The sequence below is a fragment of the Syngnathus typhle genome, linkage group LG5, assembly GCF_033458585.1.
Source record: "Syngnathus typhle isolate RoL2023-S1 ecotype Sweden linkage group LG5, RoL_Styp_1.0, whole genome shotgun sequence".
In the NCBI taxonomy this organism is placed as follows: Eukaryota; Metazoa; Chordata; class Actinopteri; order Syngnathiformes; family Syngnathidae; genus Syngnathus; species Syngnathus typhle.
Genome location: NC_083742.1, coordinates 7,050,320 through 7,070,000, shown reverse-complemented (window position 1 = coordinate 7,070,000; position 19,681 = coordinate 7,050,320). Strand labels below are relative to the sequence as shown.

General features: G+C 39.4%; 2 protein-coding genes across 4 annotated transcripts in view; both read left to right on the top strand.

The window, feature by feature from the left end:
* Positions 1–11,638, top strand: part of erlin2 (ER lipid raft associated 2) — a 14,775-nt gene extending 3,137 nt beyond the window's left edge. For all 3 annotated transcript variants that reach the window (XM_061278088.1, XM_061278089.1, XM_061278090.1), the window contains exons 6-12: positions 1–39; positions 324–397; positions 2,939–2,997; positions 6,586–6,677; positions 6,764–6,853; positions 7,274–7,353; positions 7,679–11,638. The exon at positions 1–39 is cut by the window's left edge and continues 87 nt beyond it. In XM_061278088.1, the coding sequence (XP_061134072.1) occupies positions 1–39; positions 324–397; positions 2,939–2,997; positions 6,586–6,677; positions 6,764–6,853; positions 7,274–7,353; positions 7,679–7,852 (608 nt within the window). In that variant the 3' untranslated portion in view covers positions 7,853–11,638. The remainder of the gene's footprint in view (positions 40–323; positions 398–2,938; positions 2,998–6,585; positions 6,678–6,763; positions 6,854–7,273; positions 7,354–7,678) is intronic.
* Positions 11,639–12,033: 395 nt separating this feature from the next.
* On the top strand, positions 12,034–17,500 carry LOC133153871 (cholesterol 25-hydroxylase-like). The gene is made up of 2 exons (XM_061278091.1): positions 12,034–12,683; positions 16,545–17,500. Exons 1-2 carry the CDS (start codon positions 12,244–12,246, stop codon positions 16,897–16,899), a joined length of 795 nt encoding a protein of 264 aa, XP_061134075.1. The 5' UTR covers positions 12,034–12,243; the 3' UTR covers positions 16,900–17,500.
* The last annotated feature ends 2,181 nt before the right edge of the window (positions 17,501–19,681 follow it).

The window sequence follows — 19,681 nt, the reverse complement described above, 5'->3', positions numbered from 1 at the left end:
GTGTTCACTCTCTGCAGGAGGTCTACATCGGTCTGTTTGGTAGGTAAAACATTTGACAGACTCAAATAACAACTAATGCTCAAGTAGAACAAGTCAGTAGAACAAGCAGCATAACTTCGCCAAAATCTATCTTATCAAAAACAATAAATCAAAATTATTAATCACATCGACAGACGCTCTCTGATATCAACCTGAAAAAAAGCTCCAATGGGCGAACAATTGCACACTTTGGGCCCGCTTTGGTCTACATTTTTGTTATTGTGTGGTTATAGTTTGTTTGTGAAGTCGTGTTCTCATCTGCACACCCACAATCTCCTCTTCAGACCAAATCGACGAAAACCTGAAACTAACATTGCAAGAAGATCTAACAAGCATGGCACCTGGTCTCATCATACAGGTACAGTGAAAATAGTCACCATGAAATCATGATGACCCAAATGGACGTCGCTTAACTTTTTGGTTGTATTAATTAACTAATTTATGTATTATAACAATCTGCCACTGATTTTGCCTTACTGGGACTTTTCAATTTTAGTAATGGATTCTTCAAGGTTTTCAGTTTTCCTTAATCTGATACTCGTAATTTTGGTGGAAGGGAAATTGTAACTGTCTCCCCGCTATTGTGTTTGTTTTGTTTGCAGGACCCTTATTATTTTGAATGAGACCATTATATAACACCTTGTGCAATGCTAGAAAACTGGATCTGGCACAACACGTTGTGATAACATCATTTTTTTGCCGGTCTACTTCATCATTGCCTCTTGTTGTAACACGACAACCTGATCCACTCAAAAAACTGCGTGTGAATATGATGTTATCCTTTTCTTTGAACGGTCACGTTGAATTCATCCATCACTGAACATTGCAGTAATGACGTGAAACCTGTGTGGGATTATTAACACAAGTATTACGACATTAGGGATGGGTGATTTATTGAAATTTGATCCTATTGAATTTGGCTTCCCACGAGCCTAAAAAAAATCATTAAAGAAAAAGAAATATTGTATGTTTGCTAGTTTACGACGTGAAAACACCCTGAATGGACTATCTTGCTTGTACAGAAAGTAGGTATGTGATTCTGCCCCCCCCCCCACACACACTTTATTAACGACATCCCAGTGTGAGATTATTATAAAACACGATGTTAATTTGAATACAAAACATGCTTCGTTTCATATACATTGCCAGTGCAAATGGTGAAGTTAATGTAATATCCAATTCACATGCTAATTGAAAAAACTTTGGGAGTAATATTCCTTCAAAAAAGAAAATGGGTTCACATACTGACAGGTAATATAAAAATACTCAAAGGCAGATATTTTTCTTAATCTGTGACGATTGTGTTTACTCCTTGTAAATGTGTACTCCATGCACGCACAGCACCACACGCACAAAGCAGAGGCGGGCGGTATTTCTTTTTGTCATTATTTTTTATTGCTTTTACTCCCCCTTTCTTTATTGGTTTTTAACCAAACAAATGTCAAAGCAGAAAACGTTAGCAAATTGGTTTCAGCACAATTATTTTTATTCCCCTTAAGCCCCCATCCCTGAAGTCAGGCCCAGACACTGCAGCAAATCAGCTGCTGCACACAGAAACAATAACAACCATTCATCCAGGAGTACTCATTCACAGAAGATATGGGAAAAGAAAATTCAGTACAACCTACTTCACCTCTGCCTCAGTACTATCGAGTGATAGTATCAACCAGTGGCAAAAAAGCCTGCCAAGGATCCATAAAATTATTAGTCGAGCCTTTCTGCAAAAATCAAAGTTTTTCCAACCTGAAATACTTAGTCCATCCACAAATCATGGGATGGCTGGCTAGGAAAGTTTGCTGATAAAATTTGCCTTCAAGCCAACAAAGTAGTAATGGCCAAGGCCTGTTTAAAGGGGAAAAGTTAAGTCCGTGTCAGAAGAGACTTTGTTGCTATTATTTCAGTATGACCTTGTTATATTTGGTTACCAATTGATTTTCTCGTCAAATTCAATTTAAAGTTGCGTTCAAGGAATTTTTACTGTCGCAACAACACACATTAAATTTGCAAGTTTTCGGATTTCAAGCTTTCGATCACTGGATAGTTTAGAACCCACCGGCTGTATACATAATGTGTTTTATAACAGGATCTAAGAGTACTTATATTTCCACTTGTACCATTGGATTAAATAGATAGATTTTAGAAATAAAATACAGCAGGTGTCCATGTTTAGGGGTGGTCAAGGGCTACTACTTCATCCTAAAAGTTGTGAGAGTGTTGAGGTTACAGCCGGGCTGCTTTTATGGCCCTTTTTCAATGGACTGGGGCGCTTGCTATAATAAAACAAAAACATACCAAAAAGTTCATATTCATACAATTGACCTGAATGTTTTGGTATGTTAAGAATAATATTCTGGTGGGACTAAGGTGGCTAGTGCAAATCTTTTAAAGTGATGTATGGTTAGACCACAATCCTTTGTGAAAATGTTTGACCATCATTTGAACCCCTCACGAGTTTCATGTCAGCTCAGTAGACACAGTGTATATGGTGTCACTAAAAGACCAGAAGGCAATTATTGTTAGATTTTACAACCTCTGCAAAGACCCTCACAGTCCCCATAGGATCAGTCATCAGCTGCGTTCTTTTTGAAGGAAAAAGAGTTCAATAAAGAACCCCCCTAAAGTCCTTAGATAAACACACATTTCATTCCCGAGTGTTACTCTTCCCCATGTGTTTTATTACTGAAGTTTCACATAAATAATCAAAACCAGTTTAAATAACAATTTATGCTCTTTCTGGGAAGGCAGTAATCTTGTCACATTGAGGATGTTGAACTTTTACATCTGAGCTCTTCCACATCTGCCTCGGTTTATTCTTCTTGTGGTAAACACTTCTTGCGCAACATTTTGCTTAAAGAACTAACCGGTCTTTTCTGTCTTGTCGTGTATCTGTCCTCCACAGGCCGTGCGGGTCACAAAGCCCAACATCCCTGAGAGCATCCGCAGAAACTACGAGCTCATGTAAGTTTTCTTTTCTTCTTTGTGTGAACATGAAATGTTCCCCGAGTCTCCGTGTTTCGTAGATGTTCTTTTAAGTCACACTGCAGAGTCTTGTACTCTAACCTAATAGTAAACTCTTTCTTCATATCAATCTTTGCGCATCTTAGTTTACCTTCAGGGATGACCAACAAGTGTTCTGTTGGAGCAACTGTAAAACAACAAACAAACAACATTTTGGTTGTACTATATTCTGCTATTTAACCATGTACTGTATTGTACTCGCATTATTGTTAATCAATATTTATACGCAAATCCACCAAAATCCTCATCTTCTGTATCCACATTAAACAGTTGGGCAAGTTCGCCATTAAACATGACAAGTTCCCTCCCGTCAAACGTTGCTCTTCAGCAATGATCTCGGCTTTCGAGAAATCTTGACTTGTGCCTCGTAAGCAAGTCTCTTTGTCAATGCCATTTTAGAGGACCTTCATGCCGTTTGCTTTGCACGACCCGATAGACTTTATTTATCAATTGCGGCGGAGGTACCTACTTTACGTATTACATACAGTTCTCTGATCGGTTTACTGCCCCGGTCTACGTATTTTACGTACAACATAATGTCCTCTGAATGGTTCATCCCGTCTACATATTACAGCCCTGCATGTGGCGGTAGCGTTCACAGATTTTGGAATTCGGTTCACACAAAAGACGCACCTTATTGAAAGCCGCACCTTCGGTTTACGAGGAAATGAAAGACTTTTAAGTGTGCCTTATGGTGTGGCAAATACGGTAATTTATTCCGTGACTATATTTTTTTCCCTATGGACATTGACTTTCTTCCCTGTGTTTCATCATGTATGTAATGCTTTTTGAAATGCGTTTGCAAAATTAAGTCGTAGTGGGTTTCGACAGTGCTCGACAGTGCTTGCATCAACTTGCAGGTGACCTTTTATCATAGCTCGCAAATTATATCTTACCTCCCACGTCAATGTTGGATTTTCCCATCAGCTAGGCACCCAGAGCCAAGCAGAAACATGATATCATTTGACTGAAGGAAAATGTCTAAGCCCTATAATTATGTCTTGGCCTTTTCACTCGCATGGCAAAAGCTGGCAAGTGCATTGGAAAATTAGCAGGTTAAATTTGTAGTAATTTCCAACTGCCTTATCTTATCAGATAATGGCTAGACCCCGCTAGAGCATGACCTGCTTCATTCCCATCAAACGTTTGATGCTAGCAGATATGCACAGCATGAGCGGACAAACACAGCTTTGTTGTTGCTGTCCTCTCTAATGCTGCAAATAGAGCTTGCTATTGAGCAATACTGATTTACTGAATCAATTCAATTTAGATTTACAAGAATTCAATTTAGAATGTTTTCAATTCAATGCAATCTAATATGTCTCTAGAATTGTGGGACATGAATATCTTAAATATCAAGGACATGATAAAAATTCCACCAACATTAAATTCCAAATGAAATGATGCGACGACAATAACTGGTCAAATGAATTAGTTTATTTTAGCAAAAGAAAGTGACGTGATATAAACACTTAATTGTTACACAAACATTGACATCAGCAAGGATACGGTGATTTTTTTTTAGCACAGTTTTTTAACCCTTTTACTAGAGAACCTAATTTTACAAACAGAATGAATACAACAAAAGTAGCTATGAAGAATACACTGATAATAAATTCAACATTATAAAGCAACAAACAAACACGTGAACATCTTTGAAAAGGTGTATGGAAGCTTAATGTTAGCAAAGTGCCCCTTTCTCAACGACAGTGTTACAAAGTATACATTTTTTCAATGCATATTAAATGGCTGTTGAAGGTATAATGAGGATGACGCGGTCTGGATAAGGAGGTGTTTGGAAACTGAAGTCAGATGGTGTTATATTTGTGTGTGTGTGTGTGGGGGGGGGGGGGGGGGGTAAATATGACATTATGAGTAAATATTGAAACTTTATAGTGTAATTCATTTCCTTGTTCACAGCGCATTTATGCAGCAAAGTGTTTGAAATGTTGCTGTCTGGTTGTCACTCTCCAATCCAGATGTCAACGCGGGCTCACTTTTATATGAATACCGAGTTTAAAAGTTTGATAATCAAGCACCATACCCAAACAAATAAAATATCTAAAAAACAACTCTTTCCTTGAAGGTAGTGAACATTTATTGCTATGGCTGCAAAGTGTGCCTTTCATCATGCCTGTAAAACAAGCCATAATAAAATCCCCACCAACTGCAAGGAAGCACAGAAAGCCAGAGAAGAAACAGGAATAAACCAGGAATGCAATTAATTATATGTTAGATCATTGGTGTCAAACTCAAGGCCCTGGGGCCCGATACGGCCCACCACATCATTTTACGTGGCCCTCGAAGACAAATTTTTCATCAACTTTGTGTTATTACTAAGATTACAAACTATCTTTGTTTTGTAGCCTATGCTATATAGACAAGACATTGACAATCATAATGGCCCTCCAAGGGAAACTATGACTACGATGTCGCCCGCGCCAAAATGTGTTTGACGCAACTTTCTCCGACCAAATAGTGTTTGTCCAGAATTTTAAGAGTTAGCTTTAAACCACGACTTCATAAGTAATTTGTGTAGTAGTCATGAGTAAACAAATGCACCCTTTTCATTGTATTGTATGTTATCTGGACTCAATTGGTCAAGAATTATCATTGCCCAATTATGTTTCAAACTGAGACAGCAGTTATATGCCTACTTAAAATGCGCTGTGTTCCATGGTATCTTGCCTCAGTGTTGAAACCAACAATCACTGTACCGTATTTTCCGGACTATAAGGCCCACCGGACTATGAGGCCCACCGGACTATAAAGCGCACCATTAATGCATCATGTCAGATTTTTAATCCAAATCAAATCATTCTCCATTTTATCTTTTTTATTTCACCTTCAGACACAAAAAATGACTTTATAATCACAAAATAATGATCCATAGTCTTTTTTTATTCATTATTCATAGTCTTCAGCGGACCACTTATGATTGATTTCATGACACAATGCTTCAGGCCAGTTCAAATTTAGGAATTTGGTCCATATATAAGGCTTTTGAGAAAATTTTAGGTTTTTAGGTCCGCCTTATAGTCCGTAAAATACGGTAGATAAAAAGTCAATAGTCGCCTACTAATCTACTACTGGCAAGACGTTATTGACATTTGGCCTTCAAATAAACTTCTAAACTGTTGAATGCGTTTGTCCAGCTGCTCAATATTTTGGTACTATTCGCATAAATTGCTGTTCTCTAACAAGTCACAGCAGGCCTTTATATTTCCAAATCGACCAAGGCATTTTAGAATTTGTGTTTAAATAACCCTCTTCATGATACTGTTCACATTTTGACATTACAAGGCCAGGGGAAATGGCCACTGAACTTTGAGTGTCATCAGTAGATTTGAACGAAGACTGGTTGCTCTGACCTATTGAGGCTCAATATTCATCGTGAGGGTTTGAAATGTTCGTAATTAATGTGTGTGATGCGGGTGCCTGACAGTCTTAACAGACACAAAGTACCAATGGCACTTGTATTGGAGGCATTTGTCGCCTCCGGTATTCAAGGTTGTACGTTTCCCATAGGGAGAGCGAGAAGACAAAGCTGCTGATCTCCCAGCAGACGCAGAAGGTGGTGGAGAAAGAGGCAGAGACAGAAAGGATCAAAGCTGTGATTGGTAACAGACGATTATTTAAACACAAATAATGTGACGGCCAGAGGAGTCGAGGAAACAAGACTGGATTTTGATGATTTGTCTTTCAGAGGCCGAGAAATTGGCCCAAGTGGCCGAAATCAAGTTTGGACAAAGAGTCATGGAGAAGGAAACTGACAAAAAGATCTCAGAAATTGAAGGTTTGTGTCCTTGGTCTTAGTCTGTTGATAAATTATTTGTAGTAGAATCTATTGTTTTTGTACAGCAGAAGGTATTTGGCAAGTTGCAGCAGGATGTGCACAGCCATGCTCGAGTAATGACTAATGTGCTGACTAGTTTATGTGGGTGAGCCATTGCTACAGTACATGCAGTGTTAATAGTTCAAGTTGGGCCGATTTCTTTGTGTGTCTTGGCATGTGAAGAAATTGACAATAAAGCAGACTTTGACTTTTCTGACTTGTCTTGTCATGTGATCGTGAAACAGATCTCCGCCTGAATAAAGAAAGCAAAATGCTTCTGATGAGGAGAAATATTATCAGTCACTAAAGCCTTTTTTCTCGATGCCACTGTTGTGGTATGTCTTAGGCTCCTTTTCGACATACTTTTGCTGTGGTTTACAGATGAGGCCTTCCTGGCACGGCAGAAGGCCAGAGCAGATGCTGAATTCTACACGGCACTGAAAGCAGCAGAGGCCAACAAGGTGAGAGAGAAAGAAAAGCTGCATGATAACGCAACTTCAGGTCAGCAGGTCTCCTAGCGAAATGAGGGAATTTCTACAGAGTTAGGTCTTAAATAAGTATACCAACACCTGCTCTGGTTGTTGCTAGAATAAGACAAAATATTATTCAAATAGAAGAGAGGAATAAACCTTTACTCACCTATACTCACAGTGTGATGCCTGTTGCTCTTTATTGATGTTGAATTCAGTGTTACTGAAGACACCAGAGTACATGCGTAACTGTACAAATCTATGTGAACCACGCCAAGGGCCAAGACAGATTGACATTGTGTTTCCTCTCTTCCAGTTGAAGTTAACACCTGAATACTTACAGCTGATGAAGTACACGGCCATTGCCGCCAATAGCAAAATCTACTTTGGGAAAGACATACCCCAGATGTTCATGGACTCTGCTGGCAGCGCACTCAAGTCCTCTGCAGCCATGGATCTTGTGGCAGAGCAGGACTTGGACATGGATTAGAAGGGAATGTGCATCATTTTGGGAGCGAGAGGACGACCCAGGGTGGTGGACTTGATGCTGGAGGACAATGACTCAAAGTGTTTCACCCTCCAGCCCAGACACTCTGCTGACCAGGTTCCGTATTTTCTCAAGTATCTCAGAATCACTGCTTTAAAAACATGTCGCTGTTTGACTAGGTATGTAAAACCTCAGACTAGGACACTTTCAGGGTTGGGAAATGTTACACAGAATCTAGAGTTTATTTTGCAAGCAAGGAACACAGGCAACAAGCAAATGACAGCTGAAATATCTTCCACTTCATCCCAACAAATGTTACTCTTTCTTGGCCATTTCTTAATGACAGTGACAAATTAGGTGATGGGTTATGGAATAAATGCATTTCAGTCATTATTTTTGGGCGTCTGAGTCCGCCCAAGACAGCCAATCGACGCTGATAATGTATTTACTAGGGGTGTGACGATTCATCAATACACATCGATTAATCGATATAATGCTCTACGATTTGTTGGCATCGATGCTAAACGTAAACATCAATCTATATCGCCCGTTTTTGACCTCGGACATTAGACGAGACTTTATTTTGAAATCCAGTTCATTGTTGCTTGCTTCCTCTTTCCGGGAGCAGTGCGCGGCGTGTGAGCAGAGCAGGCACGTGAAAGGGGAGTCGACAACTACGCGGCTCCTGGGCTGGTGCTATAGCTAGTGTCCAAGACGACGGGGAAATTCGCTCCCCTTTGGGCTTCAAGTCATTCGTTTGGAAGCACTTTGTAATTTCCTGAATAAAGAGTTTGCAGTACCTTGTTGATTTTGCGTATGAATTGTTATAAATCAGGATATTGTTCCATATCGATCGTAGAGCACTATATCGTGATGTATCGTGAATGAATCACAGCAGGCTTTAAGATATCGGCAAATATCGTATCATGTTTCTTTGTATCGATATGATATCGTATTGTGACGAAACCCGCGATTTACACACCGATTTACCGATATTACGCGCAAATGCAGCACAAGTTGACACTCACTCAAATAGTTTTAAAAAAAGACATTGTCCCATATTGTTTTTACTGTACTAGTCACCGCGCTAGTGTCGAGTTGCTTTTTAACACATGACTGTACAGAACGGACTAATGTGCCCACAACTGCTAAAAATATTGGAAATCCAAACTTTCAAGTGCTCCCCATGTTTTCTTTTTTTTTATATTGCTAGCACCATGTTAACTGATCAAATCTTTGCACCACTTTCAGTACTGAAAAATTACACTGCTTTCACGTGTCAAGCAGATGACCTCAATCACATTTAGACGCTCGTAGGATATACTGATCATCTCTCATCTGTCATGAAGTGGATGAGAAGCAATGCATGGCATCTTTGAATCCCTAAGACCTCAGTTTATTTGATTCGTAGGAATAATTTTGAACTTTACATGAACTGGCTTCACAGAACAAGCATGGACCAGGCATTGGGAGACATTTAGTTTGTTTGACCAAAGCGATACAGGCCACTCGGGATTCTTGCTGGAGCCCCTCTTGTTGATGCATTATTGAATGCAGACATGACTGAAGTCGTTTATGTTCCAGTCCAAACAAAACATTTTGATGAACAAGCGTGACTTTGAATTGTAAGGCTTTAACTTGGACTTGGAAAATTGACTATGTGAGCACATGTTTTATTGTGAGTAGTATGTAGTTTTACGTATACATTGCAAATTTTTATATGGGTGAAAGTCCAACATGAGTGCATGTGTGTTGCAGTTCAACAAATATTTAAATGATTGGAATTATTTCAGTTTCTCTTTCTGTCCAAAAAAAAAAAAAACTTAATACAGTTTTATTCAGAAGTATTTGGAAATCGACATAGTTTTCTAGATTTCTTCTTAATACTCCACCACAATTGACCATGATAGAATTTAAGAGTCGAGGATTCTTTAAATTGTTGAAGTCTGACATTTAACATTTTGGAATTATTCATCATTTTATTGAGATTAACACTGTTTTCACTGACTCAATTTCGTACCATATACCCACCAAATGTTGACTTGCCTAAAGTATTTGAGCAAAATGACAAATAAATAGGAATCTTTTTTTTTTTTTTTAATTATTGTTAAACTCTACATTTGCATCCTGACTACTTGAGAAACTCAGCCGCTCTTTGGTGATGCTTTACCAGTCCTTCACTGCAGCGACCTTCACTTTTATCCATTTATTTGTAATTATTTCGGGATGCACGTCTACCTTCACGTTCATGTTAAATAAGTGAAAATCATGGTGTACTGGGATGAGATCAGTCAAAATTTGATTTGGTTCTTGTAGATTATCCCATGTCTTAATATTTTTTTCCCCAATATGCTTTGAGTAAATTTATTCATGCATTGTGAGGTTTGGCTGACTGTGTTTTCTTGGTTACATGTGTCCCCCAAAAATCTGATGGCAGAAAATTAGAGGCTTTTGGGATGTTTTCCTGCAAAGTTGAATTGGCTTCCCTCTTGTTGTACAAGCGGTGTGTTACTATTTACATTCATTTGATTATAATGTAGTTTTTTATGATTTGCTTTCCTTTTCCAAACTATTGCAGACTTCTATTGAAGTTGTGTATTGTATACACGTTGGTAGAAAACATTAACCAATCATCTACCTCGATGAGCTACCTCTGTACCCTAGATGCTGACAAGAACTCTAATTTTTAATTATGATTTGTAATCTAACACCAACATGTTCATATAGATACATTTGAGGTTTTAGCTTGTTCCTCATATGTATGCTGTTCTTACAGATGGCCCCATTCTCAGATGTCACCTGCAGACTTACCTGTTCTAATTGGATGGGCGGCACTTGGCCAATTACCTTCTTGCGAATAAGCCCCAAAAAGTGAATGTACTCTGCATAAAATGGCCATAATTAACTGTGTGACTAATGTCATTCCAATTTCAACATTATCCAGAAATTCACATCCCAAAGAAAATCAATTTTCCTGCTGTTAACACTTTTTTTCCCATCCAAAATTCAACATAACCAATAAACAATATTCCCATTTGTAATTCAAAATATTCAGCTCTTTCAATTAACCTTGGGAAACATTTTTACGATCATGTTTAGGCACTGCTTTTAAATGGTTTAAGTAATATTTTTCTGGAAAACATTTTTCTGCGAGTATCAGCCCTTTTTCATCATCTTTCAGTATCATTCCATTTCTTTAAATTTATTCCACTTTTTTTTTACCATAATAATTCACATTTCCACCAACATAATTGCACATGATCACGTAAAAGTAGACTTGCATTTGGTGAAAACTTGTTAACGCTTACTGAAGTTTACACTCCACTCATGTTTGTTTTGTTTTGTCCTAACGTAATTGGAGTTGTTTTTTTTCCTCCAACTCAAAATTGTAAAATGTCATTGTCCAAACACTCCTGGACCTTACTGTAACTTATGGATCAAGTTATGAACTCACCTTTGTTATGACACATGATAAAAGGTACTCCTATATCCAAAAACTGGAAATAATTTGATTTGTTGAGCATATCTGACATTATAGTAAGCACACACAAGCAATTAAGAACAACTGTCTTGTAATCTATTACAACTGCTATTTAATATCTGTTGTCCTAATTCATTCTACTGTATGTTATTGCTTTTTCTCTCTGGTGGTGATCCAAATGGTCTTAATGTGGTATGCAGTTTGGATTTAATGATTAACCAAATTGACAATGTTATGAAAGGCTGTATTTTGTACAATGATTTCAGTTGAAAAAAAAAGACTGACAATAAAACACTGGATTTAATTAAGTGGTTGAAGTAAAACTTCTGTATTATCCCAAGTGAATTGCATCAACTACTATCCTGGCAAGGCCTACTCTGTCTACAATTGTGTGATGGACCACCTTAAAATGATTGTGTGTCAAAATGTTAGGATATCTGAATTATATATATTATTGCTATTTACAAATAGTGATATTAAATCCAAAGAAAATGTTTTTTTAGATTTCATAAGACTATCGCTGCATAAACGCTGCATGGTATTAGCTTCATAAAGAAATCCCTACTAAATCTAACTTGCAAGAAGTGCTTTTAAGTGAGTATATAAATCTTTTTTCTCCCGACTTTTTTCAAGATTCCAGAGCCGTGTGTGGCGATGTTCTGCCCCTCCTCTTACTGCGTGGGCTGGAAAATATGGGGGCGCAACATTACTCTCCCGCCTGTGGAAAGTGATGTTGGGAAATAGAAACACGATGTACTTTTTAAAGGAAAACGCATCCCGGGCCTTTCCTCAAGGTGTGGTTGAAGGGTGACGATTGCGACAAAATATTTGCATTCACTTCGAAGTGTACGTGACTCAGAGTACTTATTAGAATTACACTGAAGAAGATGTAGATACACATCGCTACCTCGTGATGAGTGCACCTTTTACGCAGCTTGGAGACCCATGTGGGCAAATTCTCCAAAGGCTGTGGGACTACTTGAGGAGTGAACACGAGGGGGTCCTACTCTCCCCCTACCTGCCCACCTTCTGTGCTTTCCTGACCCACGTCACGTTTTGCGCACCTTTCCTGGTGCTGGACCACCTGGCCGGAGTCAGTCAGCGACTCCGCGCGTGGAGAATCTCAGCGGATGAGCCTCCGCCGCAACTACGCGCATGGTTGACGTGTCTGTGGAAGATCGCGGTCCAATACCTGACCGTTGTGCTCCCCGCAAGCGCGCTCCTCCAGATATCGAGGAGCCCCCCTCAACTACTCGAGCGGTCTCCAACCAGCTGGCAGCTTTTTGTGGACGTCTTTGCCTGTTTCCTGCTTTTTGACACGTTTTTTTTCTTTTGGCACCTCTGTATGCACAGGTGAGCAAAATTAAATCGTTCTCATTATTATTATTATCATTATTATTATTATTATTATTACTTTACTTATTTATTATTATTATTTTCTACCTCGTGTAGTGTCCATGAGGTGTACCTACATATTGTCATAAAGCAGTTAACCAAATGTCTGATTTTTATGTTTTAATTGGCGAACATAAAAACAAGGAATAAAACACCAGACAAGTTTTAACATGAATGTTTATTAAAAATAATAATAATATTAAAAGTAAATTTCAATCCAAACCAGCAGTCCAATGTGAAATTGCAGTAAACATATTGGATAACAATATTTAGGCGTATATATGCATCAGAGGCGTAGCCAGGAATTTTTCCAGTAGGGGCGCACGCCCACAGGCAAAAAAATCGAACATCACTCACGCCGTTCGCTAATCGCTAAAACAACATCCGGGTCCGGGTGGCAAACGGTGAATGGATAACATCGCGCACATAGAATAGCGCAAGCACATTCGCGCAAGACCGAAAGAAAAAAACGGCATGAAAATGAAGAATCGAAAAAGCTCGATTTTTTTTTCAACCGGGGCGCAGGGAGTCCTAACCGGGGCACCGCCCCGGCTCGCCCCGGCTTGGCTACGCCTCTGATATGCATACACGTTATTTAAAAACTACTATAAATGTTATAAAATCAAGATTACCCAAAGAGAAGCATAATCTCCCCGTTGTTGCATAACGGCGCGTCCCTTTATGCAAGAAAACGTGAGAGAACGTGCATAATAGAAGTGGTGTTTCAGTGAGTGGTTCTTTCTTTCCTTGGCAAATCGTAAATCAACATTCTGGCTTACATAGTTCACCAGGAGACGCAACACGTTCACTGACCGTTAATGCACGGGAAGCCAGTTTACCCATTGACTCGTTTACGAACGGGAAAGTCAGGATTCGTTCCCTCACTGATCCGTTCTCGCGATGGACTAGAAATGCAAATCACTCACTCACTGACTCGTTCACTCACAGATCCGTTCAGTTGGTGAACGGGAAATGCAATTCACGACTCTTTCGTGAACATTATCTTCTTCGTTTTGATTTACGGCGAGGTGGCACCAGCTTCAATGCGCATTACCGGCACCTACTGGTTGAAGTCATAAACTGAAAAAATCTCTTTAGGAAGTGATTCGTTCACTATCGTTCACTGAAAAAATAATCGTTCTTTTGAACGAATTGTTCACCCACGAGCCAACACTAACAGCAACACACACAAGAACTGAGAGTATGTGCAGATGCCACAACATGAAATCTCAAGATTCTCCGATTTGCCACGCATGCATGATTAGCAAGTGGCTGACCAGGCCTTGCGCTAACTGACCTGTGGTTTGGCGATTGTGTTTACAATGGGCTCGGTATTTAATGTTGGACAATTTCCCACGACACAGCTGAACATCTCTCACAGCACACCAGTGTGCCGGCTGCGGCACACTGGTTGGGAAACACTGATCTATCGGACTTGGTTGGGAATTCCCTTTGCTTTAATCACAGCCTCGATGCAGCATGGCATTGATGCAATCGGCCTGTGGCTGTGCTGTCAATATCAATTGAAAGTATAGTTGGAGGGCACAAAGTGACAGGAGGGAAATAAATCGTTGTGCCTTAGGGTTAGTTAGGTGCGGTTTCTCAAGCCTAGAGGATACAAGAATCTGGCAGAGACCCAGAGCGAGTGGAATGAGACGGAAGTCTGAACTTGAAATACCACCACATTGAAACGCATCCAGGAGCTGAGCTACAACTGTCAGGTTCCTTGGATTAAGCCACTTCTGAGCCTGAACGAACAAAGGAAGCGTCTCAACTGGGCCAAAGAGAAGGATTGGACTGTTTACCAGTGGTCAGAGATCCTCTTCTCTGATATAACTAAAGTGAACATTTAATTTGGGAATCAAGGTCTAAGGATTTGGTTGACGGGTGAGGAACAGAACCAAGAAAGATGAGGTCCAGTGTGAAATGTCCACAAAAGTCGTGATTTGGCATGTAACATCCAGTGAAGGTGTTGATAAATTCTGCCTTCTTCATCCGAGGTCACTACAACAGTCCACGAGAATGATTCCCTCTGCTGAGTGTTTAAATTTGGTGAACATTCAATTTGTTTCCTATTTTATTTAAAAGATAGCATTTTCTTGCCCTAATTTGTTTGTTCCTGTCTTCTGGCCAGGCCCTGTTCGCTTTTCTTCTCTGATGAAGAAGTAGAGTCTTGGCGTCGGAGGGGAATTTGAGTGATCTCTGCCATCTAGTGTTGAGCACTGTTATTACAACTTTTAACTGCTCAGCTCCAGTTAACATTTTAATTCTCAAAAATTATTTGTGGGCCACTTTGAGTGTGGGTGTGAGCCGCCGCAAATTGCTCTCCCCTAACCGAAAGTCACATAGTGCTGATGGTGAATGAAAATGGAAAATCCCGTGAGTCACTTGCACATAGCCATAGTGCAATGGTGTCCTGTTATTTATTAATCGGGGTTCTTGCCCTTGATTCATTTCTTTATTGTTTTAACTTTTCTATTTCCTGATGTTGTTACGTAACCTAAAAAGAGATACAGAAAGCAAGAGAGCAGAACAGATGAGGAGTTGGGAGCCAGTAGCCAACATCTATTTTTGTGTAGGAAAGAAAAATACTGAATTGATGAAACACAAATAGCTTCTTGTCCAACATTTATAGTGTAATAGCCCCCAGTGGTTTCATGGCAGTGGCTCAATCCATCAAGGAAACATACCAAATGAACAAAGTAAACAAAGATGAAAAACTGCAGTTTTCTCAGAAAGAGCATGTGAAGCTCCACTATGTTTACACTTAACGGGTTGCATATAGAATCTTGATCCCCTTCCGTCTTCTTAATCAGAAGAAACTCAAATGTTTGCAATCCGTCACAATGTTTCAGCACCCCCCGAAAACCTTTGAGCACCCTTTATTTTCTTTCAACTCTTGTCATTATCCAAAAGTTTAGGTATCATTGTATTTTACCAGTTATGACCATGTGGGAGCATGCTGGGCAAGTTAGGTTGGCGAGTCCGCTACCAGTTTCAAGGTTTGGCTTTGAGTGTTGGCTCCATCCATCCTATGTATGTTTTTCCGTCAAGTAGACCTACTCATCTTCTCCTGACATTACAAAAGCATGCAATGAAGACTCAAAATTGTAAATCACATATATGTGCATGTCATAAGACTCATTCATACCTTGACCTTGAAATTAAAGGAAGTCAAGTCTCCACTAAATTTCGAGCAAGTTGAGTGGGTTAAGCCAGGTATAAGTCAAGTTTTACAGTCTTACACAGACCCCAAAGCCAACATGAAGCTTAGCTAATGTTTGATCATTAGTAAGCTAAACTCTGGAGCTAATTAGGCTGGCCTGTATTTGTTCATTTTGTTGTTGCAGATGAAGTTTGATGTCATTGTTGTTTGGCATCATCGCATACTGGTGCATTGCCAAGTATGCTCTAGACGAAAAAAAGTTTTCCTTCAAAACCAAAACAACATGGCACAGTGTCAATATAAGTTCTGAAATATAAACAGACAGGCTTCTCGAGTCATGTTCATGTTTACCAGTAAGTCCTCTCATTCATACCGCCAGAGTCAAGTCATAAGCTTTACCCAAGCTCCAAGTCCTAAAAACTGAGTCCGGCCCAAGTCAAGTCATATGACTTGTTCCCCCACTTCTGGGATGGAGGTATAAAAGTTGGGATGGATGTATTAGTATTCAACTTTAAAGTTTAACTCTTTTTTTTATACCAATCTTTGAAGACTGTATGGTGATGATTATTTCATCATCAATGCAAGAAATATGGCAGCACATTGGAAGCATATTTTGTCTTGACTGTGATTTCTGCTTGTTTGCTTCTTTTCAGATTCCTGTGGCTTTACCGCAACATCCACCAACAGCACCACCAGCACAAGATACCGTTCGCCTTGCAGGCTCAAGATGCCAGCCCCTTGGAGTTGCTCTCCCTGTTGCTGCTAGCACAGATCAGCACCTGTCTGGTGAACTGTCACCCCCTAAGTCAGATCCTCTTCCACATTCTCAACACCTGGTTGGCGGTGGAGGACCACTGTGGCTACAACCTGCCCTGGGCTCTGGACAGACTGCTGCCTTTTTTTGGCGGAGCCTCTCACCACCACACTCACCATCGTCGACATAATGTCAACTTTGCACCCTATTTCACCCATTGGGACCACCTCTTTGGTACATACAGCGGGGACTGATACTGTATTCAAGTTTCATTCATAAATGAATGAATGTTATAGCAATATGAAGTTAATGTCAGAACAAAACGGGCAGTGTGAAATCGAGTCTAACATCTTTGCTGTTGATTTTACAAGGAGAAATGTGAACTCTGGAAAACTAGTCGGAATGATTGTAAGAACTACAGGAGGTTATGCAATGCTCTACCTCCTGACTTAAGAAACTCTGACTCGATTCTATTTTACATTTTAAGTCAGGTCTCAAAACGTATCTTTTTAGATCTGCCTAAAACACCTGATTGCAAATGTTTTTACTCATTTTCATTTTATTTTTTTATCTTATTTTATTTCACACTATCTCCCACTTTTATTTTTTTATTACTATTTTGTTTAATTTTACTCAATGTTAGGTGACCTTTAGGCGCTGTTAAATAAAATTTATTAAAGTATGTATCTTTTATTGCTGTGAATTGCTCAGTATTGCAAGTATCGCCCAAAATTAAAATTTTGATTCCAAGTATACTATATTATATATTATTGCAAAATGTTAATGTCAGAATTCTGTGTACATTTGATTATATAAACTATAATTATTTAAAATAAACGGTCCCTTTTCCCGCCACAGCTGTTTCCACTTTCTGATGCACTTGATAAGCCCGTAAACCATGAGAGCAAAGCATAGACTCAAGCTCACATTTCTATTTTTCTGCCTCGTTCTAAGACCTTTGTGCCCTTACGGTCTCCTGTTCGTCTTGTGATGAACCCGCAGGGACCAGATTAAGAAACCAAAAGCATACGAACGAGAAATCCCCGAGAATGTCACACTTCTTTTTGTTTTCCTTTCTTGTCTTTTGATTTATCTTTTACAACAGAAAGACACTTTAAACACAAATACACTGTCTATTTTATGATGCAGTTTTCCCCAACATTTATTAAACAAGGACACGTATTTCACTTCGGGGAAAAAATCATGCCATACTATTTCAAAACATTTTCCAAAAAGTAGATACTCTAGGTTATGTACCTATTGGAAGAATATTTAATTGTTCTGCCTGTAACGATACATCATTGGCAAACATCATCATTGATTGATTTACTTTTTATTGACTTAGATTTATATATGTCATTTGTAATCACTATGAGACTGGATAAAATCCCACGGCATACGTGATGACCTCTCATGTCACGCTAATGTGCCAGTGCCACAGCACACTAGTTGGGAATAATTGTTCTGAAGTTTGCTCATGGAACCGTGCCAAGTATAACGATTCACGTGTGCATTTTTTGTTTTACTTTTATGATTTTTTTTAACGGGTTTAATGGGACATGTTCTTATAACAATTGCTATATGCCCAAACTATGAGTTTATGAGTAAAATTTCCAAAGTTGCATAACAGTGTTAACATCTGTGTTCCATTTCTGACTTGCTCAGTAAGGCTCCCCAGCATTTCCCAATGCAAATTGTTCAAAGATGTCTGTACGTTTCGTACAGCTCTACGGGCTCAGTCAGCAAGTCAATGTTTACTTTGGGAAAGAAGGAGAACGCAAGAGAAGAGTGCTGGGTGGTGGTGTTAGCAGGAGATGGGTTGATAAAAACGTGACCCAAAACGGAAACGATCATTACAGGCCCAACGTCAGAGTCAGGGCGAGCCATGTAGCTGGGCCCCACATGTTCGCAGCGAGATACACGTCGACAGCCTGCCTGCTGCCCACTTCTTGATGTCAGGGTAGCATTATGGGATGTCGGGCAGCGTGGGTACATTGTGGACTCCTCCCTTTGTTTACTCGCTGCAAGGTACACACCGCGATGGATCACGTAGGCTAAAATCCAGCACAAGCAAGCAGTCAGGCTGAAATTGTTTTAGCAGTTATGTCGAACAAGCAAAAGAAAAGGCACAGAACACTCTCTAGGATTTGTTATCGTTTGAGTAAATACAAAACACTTCCCATTTCATCACATTTCCTGAGAGTTGGCTCTTGACTGACAAAGGCCAGATTCTATTTCGCTCCCATTTTGTAAATATTCAATTAGTGTGCTTTACATAGTAGCTCAGACTGCCTTGTTAAAAGTCCTTGCCCTCTGTTCTGCTGCTATATTTAGTTCGATCCTACTGCGCTGTCATTTATTGAGAGGTCAAGCACGACTTGCAAGTTTTGCTTTCTGAGATTTTGTTAAGTGTGCTGCCGTCTCAGTGGCTGTGGGTGACATCAACGCAATTTGACCGGACACATAAATCTTGTGATGACATGAGATCATTATTGAATACCTGCAGCATCATCACATTTCTGTCTGAGCTTATTTTCTGATTAATTTAATGTTAGCTTTTTTTTTTACGTGGAAAATTGTAAGTTGACCAGTATTTGGGCTGATTGTTGTGCCACTGAATTTGACTATGGACCATCCAGATCCAGGGAAAGCCAACAGCTCGCCAGTCTCAAACTATACTGTTCTTCAATTCTGTAATGATAATAACAAAGCACCTTTGTGACGTGTGACATGAGCCATTAATTTGATTGATTGTCTACTTTACAGGATTCAATCCCACAGCTAAAAGATTTATGAGAAATTACAACACACAGTAAATTATTGACGACCTCATTTAAAAACTCTGGCACAAGTTGTGCTCATTCCATAATAATATACTATTTTATCCTCATAGGAACAGAAGATTAGTTCTATCGCTTAGTATGATGCAGTAAACTTCTACATGAATGTGAACAAGAACCACAAAAATTACAATGCATCATAAAATGATATGTTGTTAAATACTTAGCACGGTCTCTTTTTTACAAGCGGACTTGG

What these genes read in the sequence shown, in the direction of transcription:
- LOC133153871 (XM_061278091.1), top strand. Translation starts at nt 12,244, where the DNA reads ATGAGTGCACCTTTTACGCAGCTTGGAGACCCATGTGGGCAAATTCTC. An exon ending in TGGCACCTCTGTATGCACAG is followed by an intron (nt 12,684 to 16,544) that starts GTGAGCAAAATT and finishes GCTTCTTTTCAG; the next exon opens with ATTCCTGTGGCTTTACCGCA.